The sequence below is a fragment of the Theobroma cacao genome, chromosome 8, assembly GCF_053813885.1.
Source record: "Theobroma cacao isolate CCN51 chromosome 8, ASM5381388v1, whole genome shotgun sequence".
Taxonomy (NCBI): domain Eukaryota; kingdom Viridiplantae; phylum Streptophyta; class Magnoliopsida; order Malvales; family Malvaceae; genus Theobroma; species Theobroma cacao.
In genome coordinates this window covers 7,073,748-7,094,216 of record NC_142646.1, presented here as the reverse complement: position 1 = coordinate 7,094,216, position 20,469 = coordinate 7,073,748, and the positions used below count along the sequence as shown (strand labels likewise).

Genomic DNA, 20,469 nt, shown 5'->3' with positions numbered 1-20,469 from the left:
ATGTTTTGAATTTTATTCCCATGGATGTGGAATAGCTAAGACTAGGGGAGAGATGGTATTAGCTATTCCAAAGCTTTGTAAGATTTTGAAGAATAGTCATTTTTATGTACAAACCAAACATAAGGAGAAAATTTTTGGGGAATCCATTTCCCCAACCAACCATGATATTACTTCTTTATTCTAATCAAATATGAGACTCTTAAATTGTTTTTAATTGTTTTAATTATTATGTGTTTATTTAATATTTTTATAAATTTTGATTTATTTTTAAAATATAATTTAATAGATAAGTAAAAACATTTATACTGTTTTTATATAAGAAAATTTTTAATAACTATTCTTTTAAAATCTTAATTCTCTTTAGATCGAAATCATAAATAAAATTTTAATCCTTTTCTATGTTACAAAAACAATTAAATTCAATAAAATTATCGAAATATAAAATATTAATGTGATCTTGGAGAAGACAATGATCATGTAAACTTGTTATTAGGAATGAATATACTATTGACGTTAAATGGTAGTTTTAATTGTTGGTACTTATACTATGTTCGAGAGAATTTCTTATATTGTAATCAATTTAGATCATTGATCATTCAATGAAGTCTCTCGTACTTTTCCATCACCTATGCTACCAAAAGTTAAAATAATTAGAGTTGCATCACTACTATAAACTTAATTTTTCAGGATAATGACAAGCTATGTTCATCGTAATGAATAAAAACTCTGAAATTAAGCGTATTTAGGTAAAAATAATGCAAATGAAGGTGACATATTGGGGAACAAAGTTTTATATATAATTATTTAAATGTTTATTGTAAAAATTATCAATTATGTTATTTTTTCATTATATAAGAAGAGTGATAATTTCAATCTTAAATTTTAAGAATCATTATCATTGATATAAAATCATTTATCTTTTTAAAGGGCAAAGGTTTACACTTTTGATTAGCAAAAAAAAAGTGTAATCTTGAACCCACCCTTCCCATTGGGCCTTATCGTGTTCAATCGTAGAAGTTTGTAGTAAAGCAGCCCACATTTTAACTTTCAAGCCCAATTACCCAAATCCAGTCTCGACTGTTGCTTTTGTATAATCATGTGGGAAATGATGAGCCCAGTTACATGATGACATGAAAATGCTTCAAATAAATAAATAATTAAATGTTTTAATTTTACATAAATCTTCTAAAGCTTATTAACGTGAAAGTTGTATAGTTTATTAAATTATTTTTTTAAAAATAATATTTTAATTATTTTCATTAATTATAGGAAAATAATCTTTTGGATTTTTTTTGTAAATTTTAATTTTTCGACTTCAACTTTCTAACTCTCAAAATCATTACTAGAGATATATAATACTATCTTCTTAATTAAAGTCATGAAAATAAAAAAATAACAATTTTAAATGAGTAATGATAAAGCCAAATTAAAGTAAAGTACAATATAATAAAAACAAAATTCAAATGAAAATGCTATTGGTCAATTTGAAATAATCTCTTATTTTCATTCACGTAAATCTATAAATCATGATTCACGTTCTTAATTAAAAAAAACTTGATAAGTGATGAAAAATTCATATTTTTATATTTAAAACTTATTTTATTTTTTATTGATGTGAAATCCATAACATTTATATTGATCATTTCAACTAAAGCAAGAAGTACAACAGGTATCATATGCATTTGGCAACCCAAAAATCAGCATGACCAAGAGCCCTTAAAAAAATTCCCTATGCAAAATTGGAGAGGTTAATGACCCTTAAATTTCCTTTTCAAATCTTTAAGGTACAACAAGTGGATGTGCCTTGGGGGAAGAACATGGGCTGTCGTGACAAGCTGAAAACTTGTGGGTTGGGGGGGGGGGGGGGGTGGTGTGGAAATTGAATTGGATAGCAATGGAGATGGAGGTTGACCTTTACTTATCTGAAAAGAGCTAGTGACACCAATGACTTAAAAGAGATAAAAGTTTCATGGGTCGTAATGGAAGATGCTGATGGCAGCCTGAACATGAAAGTAGCTTGAATATACAATATGTCTATTTGAGAGGGGGAAAGGAAAGCCACATTAAATACCAATTGATTCAACAGTGATGGCCGTTAGCGTCTTAGTAGAAAGAGGAAGACTTGTACTATACGTGACGCATTACTCCTTTAAGTTACAAATCACAAATAAAACGCTTAAATATTAACAGATGACTATGTTTCCTCATATTGTTCATCAAGTTCTTATCTCTAAATTAGAAACAGTTCAGTACTTCGCATTCCTTTATTAAAGTGAGATTTGTAGGCAAATATAAGTAATTGCCTTAACTAGGTGAGAAAGAACTGCAAAAACTGAGAAAAGGCCAAGCATTGCTTGTGCTTACTTAACTAGTAAATGACATTTGCTTAAAAGCAGAAAGTCATGGGGAGGGGGGAGGAAGGGGCAAGGAGCTGAGGAAATCAAAGTGTCGGTGGAGATGGCGAGTGAAAGTGGACTCCCTAGGGTGGTTGTGGCTGTGGCATCACTTTTCCATTTAGTAGCCCTATTAGGCTAGTACAATTTTGTAACTTTTCATGGTCTGTATAACAGTGAAGACTCCGTGAACGAAATAAAGATTTCAGCAGAAAGTGAGGAGCCCAAAACAGGGGTTGTGCTGAGTGGGTTGAGACAACCTTGAATAAGTGTTAAGAGCCAATTCAATGACAACGGCAACCAGTTGGAAGGATGAAAGGGACTTTTGCGGATCCTTGTATGAGCATTCTACGAGCCATCAAAATTACCAGATATGCTGAATCTGCTTTAAATAGCCATGTAACAGCAAATGCACATGGAGTAATAACTAGTAATCAAAGTAAGAGGCATACCAACTTCCAAGCAAAATTGCTCTTATTAGCCAAGCTTCAGGCAAATTCAGAGCAATGCTTACTTTATATTCACTTTAATAAGAGAAAATAATCCCGGGTTACAACACAATTAGCTTCCACCACTACGATATATTCCCACTCCTAATCTATTGCGATCAAGGAGCAAACCCAACACTTTCAAAAACAACAAACAGACAAAAAAAAGGAGGGTAGACAGCAGCCCCACAAATACGCAACATTGATTGAATAGAAGGGGAGGAGGAGGGCACACCAGGCAAACAACCTCTCATCCAACACCTACCGTAAGCAACCCAGTTGAAAGAAAAAAGAGTAAAGAAAACCAAAAGAATATACAAGGGGGAGAAAAAAAATTCCATAAATGGAATAAGCTTATTTGCAGCTTAGATTGCGTTATTGTGGGTTAGTCGAAGCTTGATGAACGGCTCCACCTACCATTCAGGTAGTCCTCTAATGACACAGATTGCTCAATGCTGCTCACGGAGAGTGAATCGTCCTCCACATCAAGCAATGCAAGGCTAAGATGGGATTGGAGGTTAGACCTGGGACAAGCTTCACCATCCAACGCGTCAGATCCTTCCGAGGCATTCACCTGGAGCCTTGCCCACTTTGTCACATCAGCATCGCCTTGAAGGAGCTTCCAAACCTTTGGCCAACCGAAACAAAAACATAATTAGTTCTCTGTTATTTACAGAAACGTAAAAGAAGTAAATTCATCTGCTTAAATAGGGTTTTGACACTGATATGCTATTGCAACCGAGACACTAGTGGGAGTGGGATACTTGGCACAGTGCACAATTCACCTCACAATACCAAAACAAACAACTACCCAACACACCCTTTCCAATTTAGCTTTTTCTATTATGTGCTAAAGAAAATTAAAGCAAAATTTAATAAAAGAAGTCTTTTATTCTCTTGTCCCTGCTTTATCAGAAAGACTTGGCTGACCAGAAAAGTTGCACATAGAAAAAGCTAGTCTGATTAGAAAAAATCAAAGATGACTTACCACACTCATTTGAGGTCTAGCACGTGGGGCACGTCTAATACAAAGCGTGGCAGCGAGAACCATCCTCTCCATCTGGTCACGATCATAGCCATCACCCAAGCTTGGGTCTAATAATTGGGAAACCTTCCCACCACTTAAAATTGGTTTTGCCTGGACAAGGTCAATTCTATTTTAGACACAAAATTGGAAGGTAGATTACCACGATGAGTCACATGAGCGAAAAGGACATACCCACATGACCAAGCTCTCTTGGCCTTTTGGATAGTCATTGCTTATAGGTTTTCTTCCAGAAAGAAGCTCAAGCAGCACAACACCAAATGCATAAACATCAATCTTGTCGTTTACTTTGCCATACATGAAGTACTCAGGAGCCAAATAGCTGGAGCAAATGGTAATATCATTAGTTAATCAATGACCTGTACCAACCCTTTCCCCAAGAATATTTTCAATTGTTTCAAATGATGTTGGCAAGATTTTCATTTTTGTACATTATAATACCGCTTGAAATAAATGAACATAATTAGAAACAAGTGAGCCTAGAGCAATGGAAGTGAAAATTACATACCCAAAGGTTCCTGCAACATCTGTGCAGGTTATATGTGATGAAGAGGCTGATACCCATTTAGCAAGTCCAAAATCTGAGAGCTGCAGAAACAAGCAGAATACATGGAAATTAATTATTGGAAGATTTTCAAATATGAAAGCACAAGACTTGGAAGTCAAAAATGAAACATACCTGTGGCTCAAAATCATCAGACAGTAGTATGTTAGAGGATTTAATATCCCTGTGGATTACAGGGTGCTCACTGTTAGTATGCAGATAATCTAAGGCCTCCGCTACCCCAAGTGCCACATTGTATCTTTCACTCCAACCAAATGCACCAGGATCCTTCTTATTACCTGAATTAGTAATATAATAAGATCTAATCTCTTTTCAATCTCAAAACCAAGAATATTATGCATTTACTTACCATGAAGGTTTTCTTCAAGGCTTCCTCTTGATAATAAATCATAAACCAAGAGAAGATTGTCATCCTCATAGCAAAAACCCAAGAGGGAAATAATGTTCTTATGATGTAATGTAGTAAGAATCTCAATTTCCAAAACAAACTCCTTCAATACATCTTCAGAAGGCTTTAGAATTTTCACAGCGAGTTCCTTGCCGTCTCTAAGGCAACCTCTATAAACCTGACTACTACCTCCTTTTCCAATAAAATTTTCTGAAAATAAAACAGAAAAAAAAAAAAAAATGGATTAAGTCAACCAATTTCCAGAGGAGGGACTAAAGTAAATTGTTGCGGAGAGGAATGATGAATAAAACAAACCAGCCAAGAAATTTGATGTTGCTGAGACGAGTTCTTGGTACTTAAATAATCTGCAAGTTGCAGAGTATTTTTCATGGAGACCCTCCAATTCTTTTGGCAGGTTTCTTGAGTTTTGATCAGGAGAAGGTGGAGCAATGACATTCTCCGTACCAACTGGAACAATTGCACCGCTTTCTCCATCAAAACTAGAGGACTTATATTCACTCTGAGTGCAACCTTCTTGTTTCTGATCCGAATTGGCAAGAAACAGAGTACGCCTAGAGGGCAGCCGCATCACCCACTGAACCACAGATATCTGCCTCAATGAAGACCGGTCAGGAACTTCTTGTTGTAGGTCTGACAAAACTGCACGACGAAGTAAAGGCCAACCGGGTCTGATTTCAGGCAACTGTTTGATCAACATGGAAATCGAACTGGACGTAGCCTCAGCCTTTTGCACTGGCACTATAGCCAACGATTGGTTTCCATCGTTAGCATCATCAGCAGAAGACTCTTTTGCAGATTGGTGACAAGAATTATGTAGCAACAACTTATTACCAGATCCACAAATCGAGCAATTTTTCTTTGGATCACTCTCCAAGCTGCCTGAACGGGCTTTTGATAAGGCCTGCTCCAAATTTTTGTCGTTGGTTTCATCAGAATTCAGATTGGTTTCGGCATTGGCATTTCCTTCACTTAATACTCTAGAATTTTTGTTCAATGTCATTGTTCGCTGAATTGCATTAAGCAAGCTATTTCTTTTATGATCTTCACTTCCTGAAACAAATACACAACAAAGAAATTCCTTAGTAACCATGAAAAATTTACCTTCACATCCAAAAAGCAAATAGCCAAAACAAAAAAATTTTACCTTGTGAACCAAAAGTACCAGCTGGAGAGCCCTCTCTCTGGAACAAAACTTTCCCATTATGAACAGCAAGAACTGAACAGTTTTTTGTTAGTTTCTTAGCACAGTACTTAGCTACCGAAGTCGATGACCGGATTTTATGGAGTTTGGCGGCTGTTCCAACTATAAGCTTAGTTGCAGAATAAGATTTTGCTTCTCTCACTAAAATTTTACGAATTGAAGAACCTCTGCATATCTTAAGTTTGAGATCCACCTGCAAAATATCGCCAAAACCAACTCCTTTTAAGTCTTAAATTTGCTCTTGGAAATGTTTAATTAGTTACTCTTAGTAGTGTAGCTAACTTTAGCAGTAGGGGAAGGTCGAATTTTCATTTTTGATTCTCCTCCATTTTCCAATTGACCAAACAGAGAAAAATCAGTTTAACAAATTTATCATTTAAAAAAAAAATGGCTACAAGAAATAGAAAAGCATAGAAAGAGAAAGGAGAGCATGAAACTGAACCTGTTTCAAATTACAGAATCCTTCGTAGACGGCAAGAACAGAGTCAAACGCTTTGACAAGCGATAAAAGCGAAGACTTCCCATCTCGATCCACGATTTCTACAGACACAGAAAAAGAAACCAACTCCCACTTCACTAAACCACCCAAACAAAATAAAACCCCACAAGAAAAAAAAAAACTTAAAACACGGAAACAGGAAAAGAGAAAACACCAAATTTCTTGACTGACCATTGTTGCCAAGAACATGAAGAGCAATCACAGAGTCACCAGGCTGAGCCACCTTAACCAAAGCCCATGTCAAAAGCTCTCTGCTTGGTGAATCAAGCTTCACCCCAACAACCACCGTTCCTCCACCAGAACTCTCCGTCTCTTCTTCTCCAACAAAACCGTTTTGCACCATTTTCATATCTGTCTTTTGCCGTCCCAGACAGACTCTCAGTTTTCAGCCAGCTCTTCTTCCTTGTCCTGACGAAGGATCAAGGTCATGTTAAGGCTTATATATGGAAGCGTTAGCTTCTCGAGGAATAGAAGGGAAGGGAGAAGAGGAAAAGCGTTGTGTGTTTTTGTAGGCTTAACCGTCAGTTTGTTTGCTTTTCAAGTTCGCCAACCAGACTAGACAGAGAAAGGAGGGGAGGGAGGGAGGGAGGGAGGACTTTTTAAGAATACACCCCAGTCACAAGTTAAAATTATTAAACAATTGATTTGCTTATTTTAACTTACCTTCATTTGTTAATGTGTTAATTCAGGTTTTAATGGGGGCTTTTTATTTTTTATTATTTATTTCCTCCTTTTGTAGGAATTAAGAAATGGTCCCACCCTGTAAAGGACATGGGAGCTAAATATTTAGAACATAGATTTTTATCCGATTAAATAAGTTCATTAAATGGGCATGGGCTCTCAACTGGTAGGACCAAGCTTTGCATCATTCTACAAATGAGAAAACCCAAGGTTTTTTTTTTTGTGAATTATAAAAAATTGAAAGGATATCGTTGTTTCATTTTTTAAAAATTAAATAAACAATACATGTATTTATTATTAAAGGAAATGTCCGATATTAATTATATAATATAACAACAACAGTAAAGAACGAATTGATTTTCATGTAATTTTTTTATTTAAATGTAAAAGAGGTCTTATATTTTTTTTTAAAATGCTAAAAGAGGCCTTATAGAAGAGAAATTTTATTAACGAGAAATTGATGTTTACATCAATTTCATAATATTTTTGTAAAATTATAGTAATTGAATAGATGCAACGTAAGACTCCCATGCATAGTGAAATTGTAGTAATTTTGACCACTTCTTTGTAGTGCAATCAGTATCGTTATCAGCTTAAATTTGGGGTCAAAGTGATTTTCACCATTGAGTTTGAAGTTGAAAGAAAGGGCTGCTGACGATGCTTCCGCCCTTTAGATAATTGACTGTAGACAGTAGTCAAGTTACGACTGTATACTAGAGGATTATCGAAGAAGACTCGACTGAGCAAGGGACCCATTAAAGCAGTCCCTGTAGTTTTTTGGGGCCAAGTGACCTTAATCTTTTTACCTACAACCAAAACCCAAAAAGTCTTTTCAGTCTTCTTATCCGTCTCTTCCTTCTTTCCTTTTAATCCCCCCAAGCTTTTATTATTCAGCCTTTTTGGTAAGACATGCCTTAAACATTGTCCTTGTCTATTGATTAACCTCCTAATTTATTGTCTTTGTCATTTAAATTAAGATTTCATTTTCTGGCACAGCAAAGATCAGCTTTAAATTAAGATTAAGCTGGAACGATTTAATATATGTTTTGGGTAATTAAAAATTGGTCCCTAAAACTTGCTTTATTGTCAGGGATCTAACGAGCTTTTGATCTGCTTAATTTGTATGCATTTCCCTCCTTCCAAACCCACACTTGTGTTTTACTTTTTCTCTTGAATCCTCTACTTTTTGGGACTGTTATTCATGCTCCCCTTTGCTAGGTTAGCTTTTAATTTCATGTTCACTTTCAAGATTGATAGTATTAACTAACCAATGGTTTGATTTACCCATAAAAGGAAGCTAATAAATGAAGTTGCTTCATTTATGTAGTTTAAGGAGGAGCATATTTGCATTTACAACCTCTTTGCAAAGAAGAGAAACTAGCATGAAGTTTTAGGTTACAATTCAACTACCAAGCATTCCCTTAATGCAACTACCCAATACTGCTTTAATCACTATACTGAGGAAAAAGGGCAAACGGACAATTGGGTACTTGATTGCGAATGTACAATATACAATAAATAAGCCAATAGTACAAGTGTTTCTTTGAATAAACTAAACCATTAAAATAAGCTTGTTTTTTTTTTTGTTTCAATGTTTAATCATTTTCCAATCAAATTCTAAGAAGACTATAAAAATTTGCACATTTTCATAATGCATGGCATGCAATTAAACATAAAAGGAATATGGGTCTTCTTCTAATAAGTTAAAGCTTCATTTTCTACTTGGGGTTTTTTTTTTTTTTGCTTCTTTAGTAAGTAATTACTCTAAAGCAATAACTAAATAGTAATTGTATAAATCAAAATCTTATTGGATTAAAAATAAATAATTAAATAGATAAAATATTATCTCAATTTAAAAATAATTATTTCATGTAAGTAAAATTATAGCATTTTGACGAAAGTTAATTTTTTATTTTTATATATAGTTGTTTGAGAAATTTTTTCTTCAAAAAGAAAAAAAAAATCCTAAAATAACTTTCATCTTAATATAACTTATCCTAACTCCAATCAATTTTAGGCAATGAATAAATTTTATACTATATTCAAAATACTTTATAAAAATTGCAATTTTTTGTCATGCATGACATACAAGGAATGTTTACTTGTTTATTAAATTTCAATGGATGGCATTGATCATTCTCAAACGGTAATGCAAATACACATAGACAAGCAATGGAATAAACCTAATTAATTTTGCATTAAGGTTAAATTAATTAAGATGACATCAGGCTTTCATGACATAACGCAAGTGATTATGGTTACTTCCACAAATTAGATGATGAAATGAGGTTTCTTAATGCTTAAACATTGCTTAACGTAATAAACCATTTAATCATCTAATCCCAGAAAGTTTAAGCATAATAAAAAGTCTAAAATTTAGCTGATTTTATTGCAAAACAGTAATAATAATAATAATAACTAAGCTGATTTATTACTTTTTAATATATAATTTATGTATGTTAATTTTGAAATTAAGACTAGCCTTTGGATGAATGTTGCAGTCATCGACAATTTGACATTGTTACCTTACGTTTACCTTTTGTTTATACATATATAAAAAAAAATTGATACTGATGATATCACCTCACATGACAATTAATTATATTTATGTTCCATTTGGCTATTATTTTTTACCATCAATTACATATAAACGGACTACTTTTATCAAATGTCATTGTGTGGAGAATACTCGATTCATTGTGGGCGGTGATGAATGTAAACGGACTCCGCCTAAAAAAATAAAAGATAATTAACCCCGTGACTGCGTTACCGAAGCAACCCACGCTCCCCTGGCACACCAGTGGAAAGAACGGGGAAGCCCATGATCATGTGATCCCTAATCAAATACCGCACACGTGGCGCCTTTAATTGTGTGAACCCCACGTCAACTGCCGGCCGTACACGTGCTCCACAAGCTGACGGCCACGTGCCCTCTCCCTTCTCGTTTTATGCTTTTCCATCAGAAAATATATAATACCAATATCAATATCCAATCGATACTATCATATTCTTTCAATATTCTTTTTGCTTTCTATAAATTTTACGGAAAATTAGCCCAAGAATAGAGAGGAATGAGAGTTTTTTTTTTCCTTTTGTTAATCAAACCATCAACGATGAAATCAATTAAATATAATCGAAGATATTTTTATCTTAAATTTATATTTAGGATTGTCTTCGTCTCATAAGTATTATCTTGTTTGATTTTATTAATAAAACTTTTTTTAATTTAGACCTTAGTTATTTTAAATATTTGATTAAATCAATTTTTAATAAATTTAATATATATTTGAAAATTACTCCATATAAATTATATATTTTTTAATATTAATTAATGATATTTATAAATAAATAGTGACCAAACTTGAAACTTGAAAAAAAAATTCAAACTCGAGCACTAATTATAGAATATAAAAATTAATAAAATACCAATAATCTAATTTAATCACTATGAGATTGATGAGGTAAATACCACAAACATATTTTAATTATATAATTGATTCTTCTAACTCATTCCATTTGTCCGCACCATTCCTATATTCTAAATATGATTTTTCTCAATGTTAATATATTTAATTTAGCAATTTGTTTATTTAACTTTTTCTAAAGGGGAAAAAAAGATGCGGAACCTATTTCTCCTTTTTCTTTTTCTTTTTCTTTTTTAAAAAGGAGCCTTACTCTTATTAAGATTAACATGCACGAAGCCGCCAACCCCTTTCAATCTACCATTAGAATTTTGTTTCTTGGTTCTTGTGATTCTGAGTTTCTTCTATTAATACCGTCCCCAAGCCAAGATCAAAAGCTTCCAACAGTATGGTGTTGAGGAAAGAGAGAGGTGAAGGGCTGCCACACCATGAAAATAATAGGAACAGCATTGTACAAAATAGGGGAGGGACCGTTGATTCTGATGCTTTGCATTTCCATGTGATATGTTCTCCTTTGGTAACAATGGGGTCCGCCTCCCAACCTTTCCCCAAAGGCCCCAATATTAATCTAGCTCTTGGGCTATCTTTAGCACTAATTAAATGTTCTTTGTTTAGGGTTTTAAAATTCCTGAACCACCCTAGCTTATGCATTGTCGGTGGATCCAAGCATGCTTCTTCACGTGCTAAAAGGCTTAAAATATCCTTACTTACCCACCGAAACTATGTAAACAAAGGCAAAACAAAAAAAAGAAAGGAAATTTATCTTTTCATGCTGACGGGGCCTCAATAATTTTATAAAGATCTTCCAAGAAAAGATCTTATAACTCTAATTTAACAGGCAAAGGGGTTGAGTAAGAACTTGTAGTTTCTTTTAATTGTTTTACCTAAAATCTGGAAAAATCTACCTGTCAAATAAGCTTCAATGATTGTTAGCAACAATCCTGTAATAATTAGGCTTCAAATGTTGGTACCACTTTAAAAAGTTTATAACCCACCTCCTAATTTGTTTATACAAGAAGGAAGAGCTTGTGCTAATTAAAGCAATTGAAGCATATGGCATATATAACAAGTCTACATTTTAAACTGTACTTAGTGTTTTGTTCATTAATTGATACATAAGTTTTTATTTAGAAAATAAAATAAAACTTCTTTTCTCTAATTAAAAAAAATTGCATTCCAAGCTTGATTTTTCTAATCTTTGATTTTTGCAACCCGAATTGAAAAGAGAAGGTTGTTTGTACAGATTATGGTCCTACCACATCTAAGAAAACCAACCTTTCGCTCTATGGATTTTTGTGGGCCTGTCTGTCTGTAACCACAGACATTGGCAACCATTTGGTCCAATGCAGCGAACATTGCATACTATAATAGTCTAAATATTTTAAAATGATTTAAATAGATAAACGGTTGTGATTATTCATCATACAATAGCTCGTTGTTGAATGGGGTTTGGAGGCAGTGGAAGTACATGTGCCATAATGCACATCCTAGTCCATCAGATATTCATATATTCTTTGGGACAGAATAGGTATCTTTTCCAATGGGGCCAGACCAAGCCATTTTCGTGGAACATGATCAAGGTGCTTCTTGTTCCATTGGACATGAGCCGCTGCATAAACGTTGTTTCTTAGATTTTTGTATACAGTAACAAATCTTTTTCCATTTTCACCATTTCTTTTTTGACACAAAATATGAAAACAAAAGAATATCCTTACGGCTACAGGTGAACCAAATTGCTCGAACGTGGTTGATTTTAATCTTGTTTAATCTTTTCTCACCAAATTTACATTGACAACCTCAATTCTAACTACTAAACTCGTTTATGTCAACCTGAGTTAAATTAATTTACAAGACAAACTTTACATGATGCCTTGAAACGAGGCCAAAACAATGTCCTGAATTCTGGTTGTTCTTTTTCGTTTCCTCACAATTCCCAACAAACCTAATTTCCTCTTACTTCTCTATCATGCATGATTAATAAAACAGACAACACCTTTTTGTGACACCCAAAATCCCTGCCATGCCTTAAGACCAGATCCTAAAGCAAACAAAAACAAGGTCAAAACTATGATTTTCAGCTGGCAGTTAGGCCCCAAAAAAAAAAAAATGATGCTTGCTTAGAGTTCTGTGTTCCCTAACAATCGGCCGTTAAAATGGGGTTTGGGAGACCAAAACGACACATTAACCAAAGGCAAGAAAAGTATTGCATAGCGGCAATGCCAAACCAATCAAATTATTTTCACCGTCTTTATATTTTCCCCTGGAGTTGTCGATTAGTTCAAGTTTCAATCAATTAATCATGCTTCTTTTAACAGACAGAAAAGGAAACTTAAACTTGTCCGTTTGGTGTGCCTTGGTGGGCTTGTTTTCTTCGACAAGACACTGAATCTCTGATAGATTAGAACAATTTTGATTAGCTTAGACAATGCAGGATGTTCAAGTAAGGTAGACTTGCTATCTTGTTAGTCAATCAAGTCTGCGTAATACCATGCTATAAGATGGTTTAAGATTCAACTAATTTGATAATTACGTATATCTTTAGTTATGGTTGTTTTGGCGTCATCATATTTGGGATGAATTTGATCAATCCATCCATTTCATTTTTCTTATGGATAAGAGTCTTTGTATTTATAAGGCTACGTGTTAGAGAAAAATAAAGTTGTATATTGAGATGAACTTAATCTCATCTCTTGATGTGCATAACAAACTGATATAAAATAAGATTTTTTTGGTATAAATGAGATAAGATTAACATTATCATGTCATCTCTCGATTCTTGTTTACGTACCGGCTAATTTATTATTGTGCTGCTCGATTAAAGTCAAGGAGCATTTAAAAGAATTTAAAATTGAGAAAGATTATATCAACAACATAAGCATAGATTAATATCGTATAATAAAACTCAATAGACTTTCAACATTTTCACATGAAAAAAAAAAAACCGAAACCTTTAATATATCAAAACCTATAATTAGCTATCCAAATCAAGAGCTTCCATAAACTTAAAAAATTTCTCTTAATTATTTAAAAAAATTAAAATAAATTTTTATTTTTATATTATGTTCAATCAAATTTTTATATTTTTATTTTGGATTAAATAAATTTTTATCATTAATCAAAATATTACTTGTAACATCGATGTAGTATTGTCGTTGAATGTAAAAATACCATTTAATCATATTAATTGTTATCATGTCATATTAGTGTATTATGTCATTCTTTATTATGATATGTTAAAAAGTCATATTAACACTAGATTTAAAAAAAAAGTCATGTTAACACCATGTGATATAAAATGACTAATAGTATTTTGACTAATCAATTTGATTGATTTAAAATAAAAGTATAAAAACTTGATAAATATAATAAAAAAATAAGAATTTATTAAAATTTTTTTAAATAAGTCACAAACTCTTTTAAGTATTGTGTCTTAAAAAATACATATTGAAACTAAAACGAAGTTTTAAAGAATTGAATCCTAACCAAGCCAAACCTACTTGCTAAAACAAAATAAGAGACATTTTGAATATCATACATTTTTTCTGGCCAAAAAATAAAAAAGTCTACATTTTTATTAGTTTGGCACAAAATAGAGGGCAACCCACCGCCTATCCACAAGAAAAATGTCGTTAAGCATTAAATAGAAGGAAAAAAAGAAGAGAAATTAAGCAACTGATATGGCTGCATAGCCATTATTGCCACCCAATGAACCTTGTTCCCATCCTTGTGATCAGAATTCAGATAAATGCAGAAAGCAGGCATCTCGAAGGCCTAAGACCATATTTGTGGTTGGCGACCAAAGATGTGGGACTAATCAAAAGCTGATACAACGACATGAGCCATATGAGCTTGGTTTTGCGTTTGCCCCCACTTCATTTTTCATGCTAGGAAACGTGGTTTCCTTGCCCTAACATTTAGATGCGGTAAGAGAGGTGTAGGAGATTTGGTTGGTTATGGGTCACATTTATTTTAAGTCCGAAATTTTAATGTTGGTCACCATGGGTAGGTATATTTCTTTATCCATGCATGTGAAATTTTCTGGGATACTTAAGAATTTGGATGGAAAGAGAGGACACCACAATATTTGTTTTTGACCACCAGATCTACTTGACGTATCTTCTACTCTTCCAACATTATAAATATTTGGTATAATATTTAAAAATTTTCTTAAACTATTCATTAAAAATTGAATAAATTTTTATATTTCTATTGTATTTAATCAAGATTTTATATTTTTATTTTGAGTCAAATAAACTTTTATCATTGATTATTGATTTAGACAAAATATTATTTATCATTTTATGTCATGTGATGCAAACGTGACATATTAATATATCATAATTAATGATATGACATGTTGACATATCATAATTGGTGATAACGTGACATGTTAATTTGACATGATAACATGATCATGTAATATTTTTCACTCTTCATATCAATATCATGTTAGTATCGTGTAGATATAAAATGAGAAATGATATTTTGACTAATGATAATTAATTATTCATTAAACATAAGAGTTTATTTGACAAAAAATAAAAATACAAAGATTTAATAGAACGTAATAAAAAAATAAAACTTATTTTAATTTTCTTAAATAATTTAAAAACTTATTTTAACATTATGACTAAATATTTTGAATCTACCATCGAAATCTTATTTTACCCAATGCAATGACTCTTTCTTATTACCTTTTTTTTTTTTTTTTACAAATAAGATTAATTAAACTCTAATACAAAATATTTATCCAAACTCTACTCATCGTTAACAATTGAATCAAGTCGAATAGGTTGCAATAGCCCGTATCCAGCCAGAACGAAATAGCACTATAAATTAATAAAAAAAAAAAGGAGAGATATTCTCAGTCAGAAATCCAAACTTGTATTGTTACTGAATTTTAATTGAAATGTTGAATTTTTGTTTAATAGAAAATAAATTGGAGATGATAAATATTCAATACCCTCTAATTGGGCTAGATAGATTTTTCATTTTATAATATATATGGGCTTTTACTTACAGGTTTGACTGGGTTTAACCCATTCACACACCCCACTTGGGCCAGTTAGTGGGCCTAAGCTAATTGTTAATAAATTGGACAATAACCATAGGACCGCTGCTGTCTATGGGCCCGTCGATGTGTGTGTTTGTACTAGTAAAGGTAAATAAAGAGAATCTTAGGGGATTATTCTTATAATAATTTTTATATTTATGACCGATTGCGTGTATTTAAATTCTGGGCCCATTGATCCATAAAAAGAAAAGGTTGGGCCCGTTGATGAGTCTGCGTAAAGTTCAATCAGATATTCGCAACACTACTTACTGTTTTCTTTCTTAATATTTTTATTGGTCATACGAGGATGTCTAAGATTAAGCTCATTCTCGACATAATATTTGAAATTGTGTCAAATTATTTAAAAAATAAATAAATTGTCATTTTTTATTATATTTATTTAAATACTTATATTTTTATTTTAAATTAAATAAATTTTTATTATTAATGATTAATTAATTATTATTAGTTAAAATATTATTTAAAAAGTAAAAAAATCACATTAGTATGTCACGTCATCATTTATTGTAATATGTCAACATATTATATCAATTTCACGTAATATAAAATTACAAGTGATATTTTGATTAATAATAATTAATTATTAATTATAAAAATTTATTTGATTCAAAATAAAAATATAAAAAATTTATTTAAATTTTGGTGAATGATTAATGAATTTTTTGCAAATATTTTGCTTTGCTGAATAGATTTTTTTGTAAGTTGCTCAATTATTACATCAGACCCATAAATAAAAATCAATTCAAAGCTGTATTTTTTAATGACCGTTATTCCACTTCTTGGTAGCTGTCTTATTGTAGTGGCTACCATTAATTTTACACGTATTTTCATCAATTTAATACTAGAGAAAAAGAACCCCACTTCTACGTTTGGCCCCCCACTTCCGATCAATATATGATATATGCACAAATTCCTTTTTGCTCCAAAATGAATAATATATAATCGGATATTTACTTGGTTTGATTAAATAAAATTATAATATTTTATAATTATGTTTGAGTAAAGTTTAGATAATAAAATTATATTCATAATTTCAATTTGATTATAAATAATTATTTTTTAATATTAAATTTTATTTTAAACTTTATAAATTATTTATAATTAATATAATATTTATTAAAATTATCACTTCCTTTAAATATGATTTTCAACTTTAATTTATTTTTTATAAATCAACATTGATTTATTACTTTAATTTCATTAACAATATATATAAATTTATTTAAAATTTTTTATTTTGAGTTTAATAACATATATTTATGTTATTTATAATTAAATAATTGATTTTTGTTTTTAAGAATTTATGTAATCAAATTTAAATATTTAATGTTAATTATTAATCGAATTCGAATAAAAATATAAAATAATTTAATTTTAATCAAATTCAAAATTAAACGACCATTCTAACCGCTATGTATCGCACCCTTTGGTTGGCCGGCCTCAAATTTTCTTCAACTGTCAACTTCGAAGAACCGCCCCTCCCTCCCTCCCTGTATCCATCATCACTAAGCCTACGCGCTACTGTTGGTAAATACAACTCACGTCCCTTTTTTCCTTGGAGAGAGATATTCATCATTGATCAATGCCCAATACCAATAGAGCGAGTATCTTGTCTTCTCCAACTTTAGCAAGTAGCCTAAACTCCAAACTAGAGAGTGGTTACCCCTACTGACCCCTCTTTGCTTTGCACTTTCCAATTGGAAGCATGTTCGCTTATTTCTCCAGTTGTGTTATTATTCCCTCTCTCTCTCTCTCTCTCTCCATCCTCTTAATTAAAGAAAGTCCGTAAACTTTCTACCAATTTGGCCTTTTCCATGTCTATAAATATATATATATATATATATATAATTAATTAAACCCACATCAATCTCAAAAATCTTGTAGGACTCTTGTTGAAGCTTCCATGCTCATCTTGGTAAAGCCTTGTGTTTTCTTCTGTTAGTTTTTTGACTGTTCTGGTTTGTAAACTTGAACCCCATTAATATTCTTGTTCTTTTAGGCTTCCTTTGATTTGCTTTTCTGATTTATTTGATTTAGTTCAACTGGAACCGACATAGGATCAGTTGGGTTTCTCTTAGTTTCTGTATCTTGGTTATGTTTCTCTGGTTTCTTTAGGAGTTTCCAAACTTTGAACTCACAACAGTTTAATTTAGCTGCATGATGATGTGTTTATATGTAATCTGAATGAGTTCTTGCTTGTTGAGCTGGAAAGTCTGGAATCTTCTCCAACTACTATATTTTTGTCCCCTCTTGACTTTGGACAATTTGTGAAGTTGATTTAATAGTCTGCATGAACTGAATTTTGTTGATGACTTGCATTTCATTATGGTATACTTGTTTATTTTCTTACATGGGTTTTTGGAGCTAACGTTTGTTGTTAAAAGTTTGAGCTGTGCAAAGCATATAATTTTTCTTTTTTGAGTTGAGGATGCTGGCATTTTAGGTGAATGGATGCAACAAGTTCAAATTGTATTGGAACACCATTACATAACTTTATCATAATCTCCAAACATTATGCTAAGCTTGTCTCTTTAAGAAAGATACATGCATATCAGTAGTTTTTAGTTTCCTAAAGCCGGCTTTCTGTTGGGGTGGTGCCAAAATAGGCAGTTTATTTAGAGACCTCAGTTTATGCATTATAAATATGATACAGTAATTGGATGCAAGATTTTGAATTTGTGATCTAGTTATAATTTGCCCTTTAAGTTCACATAACCGATGAGGATGGCTTACTATTTTGTAGAAGTCATGGCATAAACCTGAGCATTTGTTAAGTTTAACCAGCTTGACTTTGTTCCTTCATATGAAATACTCTGATGGCATCAAGGAACTTGATAAACATGCATGATTCCTCACTTGTAGTTCTTCTTTCTTGCCTTGTAGCTTTACACTTGGTGGATTTCACTCTTTTACATTGAGCAGATTGAAACAATAGTCTCAAAATTTTTAATATTAGGGCAGCAAGAATCTTGCAGATTACTATGTTCTTGTTGAACCATTGCTTTTAATTATCATCGTATCCATAGCTTTGAGTAAATTTGATGAAAGATGCTGATCAGATTTTTTGTTACTGTTCAATTGCAGTCCTCATCCATTCTTATTTTTGATTGTGCTGTGAAAGATAGTTAAAGTTGGTGACAACAATCTTTATGTTTCAAGCCATTGGTTACATCTTGATAGCCACAGCTAAATAAATCATGCAGTTATATCATCATCCATTCTCATTGGACAGCCAAAAGGTCAGACTCGCTTTGGAAGAGAAAGGCATAGATTACACCTCATTTCATGTCAATCCTATCGTTGGCAAGAATATGGACTCCTCCTTCTTCAGGATGAATTCAAGTGCGAAACTCCCTGTTTTCAAAAATGGTTCTCATACCATTTTTGACACAATTGAAATAATCCTGTATGTTCTAAACTTTCAGTCACAATCTTTTAGTCTTCCGAGCACTTGGATGTAATTTTAAATCCACATTTTGACAGCCACTAAAATTATCTACCGTAGCTGACAAAGGATTAATGAAGAGGATAAGAAATTAAAAAGTTGAGGGTAGTGTCTCTAAATAATTTCTTTTAAGCCTTCAAACCTCCTAGTAAGTACAACTTATCTGCTATGTTAAGATTGCTGTGATGAAAGGGCTTCTCATTTTTCATATGTTTGATTGAAATTTGTTTCAGAAAACACCTTTATTAGTGCAAAAGGGAAGATTCTAATGTGAGCAAGATATTTGCAGGTACATTGAAAGAATTGCAGTTGTCTCTGTTGGTAATAACGGCATCGCCTTTAGTAGTGAAGAAGTAATAGAGTGGATGCGCAAGATACAAGAATGGAACCCTAAATATTTCACACTGTCACACATTCCTGACAAGTATCGCACCTTTGTTTCTAAATTCATAAGGAAGGTGGTGATTGCACGGATGGCTGAATCTCCTGACCTTGCTAGTGCTTATCACTGTAAGCTCAGAGAAGCATACGAGACAGAAGAGAAGTTGAAAAACGCTGATGTTCTGAGAAGGAGCAAAGAACATCTGGTTCAACTGCTTGACGAAGTTGAAACAAAGCTGAATGAAACAACATATTTAGTAGGGGACGAGTTCACCATGGCGGATGTTATGCTCATTCCAGTGCTTGCTCGCTTAGTGCTCCTAGATTTGGAAGATGAGTATATATTTAGCAGACCAAACATTGCAGGGTACTGGGGTTTGGTGCAACAAAGGCCTAGCTACAAAAAGGTGATAGGGAAGTATTTTAATGGCTGGAGGAAGCGCAAAACACTAGTAAAGGCTTGGTGCATACTTCATATCAGAAATTTGCTGAAGAGATATTGATGAAGGATTGTGGCTTAGAGCCAGAGGTGACAGAATAAGGGAGGTGTAAATTGAGATACGTAAAATGAGTTGGAAAGAAAAGAAATTGCAATTGTATGTATTTTCTTTTTCTTGTTGTCCTTTTCATTACAGGAACTTTTCTTTTTTGTTTCTTGGCTTTTGGTAAAATGTGAAGAAGAGAAAGGCTGTTAAAAAAGTGGAGTGGAGGGATTGAAACTTTTTATGTTTAATTGGTTCTAAAGGTTTATATAAATGAAAGGTCTAGTGATGCCTTTAATTTTTACATGGTAAAGTCACATATCAAACGTGGGAATCACCTTTTATACTAATTACATTACCAAGAAACTAGCTCCCTTTTTTACA

General features: G+C 32.5%; 2 protein-coding genes across 3 annotated transcripts; one reads left to right on the top strand and one right to left on the bottom strand.

Annotated features, from left to right (window-relative positions):
• Window positions 1-2,849: 2,849 nt before the first annotated feature.
• LOC18592419 (kinase with adenine nucleotide alpha hydrolases-like domain-containing protein) lies at window positions 2,850-7,183 on the bottom strand. Its single transcript, XM_018126208.2, has 10 exons — window positions 6,772-7,183; window positions 6,544-6,641; window positions 6,045-6,294; window positions 5,195-5,950; window positions 4,841-5,089; window positions 4,606-4,769; window positions 4,435-4,514; window positions 4,101-4,248; window positions 3,870-4,019; window positions 2,850-3,509 (listed from the first exon to the last, which is right to left on the bottom strand). The coding sequence occupies exons 1-10, from the start codon at window positions 6,947-6,949 to the stop codon at window positions 3,267-3,269; spliced, it is 2,316 nt and encodes a 771-aa protein (XP_017981697.2). The 5' UTR covers window positions 6,950-7,183; the 3' UTR covers window positions 2,850-3,266.
• A 10,309-nt stretch (window positions 7,184-17,492) lies between these two features.
• LOC18592418 (Glutathione S-transferase family protein) lies at window positions 17,493-20,389 on the top strand. Of its 2 annotated transcripts, none has more exons than XM_018125833.2 (3): window positions 17,493-17,692; window positions 18,862-19,183; window positions 19,512-20,389. In XM_018125833.2, the coding sequence occupies exons 2-3, from the start codon at window positions 18,975-18,977 to the stop codon at window positions 20,104-20,106; spliced, it is 804 nt and encodes a 267-aa protein (XP_017981322.1). In that variant the 5' UTR covers window positions 17,493-17,692; window positions 18,862-18,974; the 3' UTR covers window positions 20,107-20,389. The 2 variants fall into 2 exon arrangements, with proteins under 2 accessions (XP_017981322.1, XP_017981323.1); XM_018125834.2 differs by lacking the exon at window positions 17,493-17,692 and adding an exon at window positions 17,716-17,735.
• Window positions 20,390-20,469: the final 80 nt, after the last annotated feature.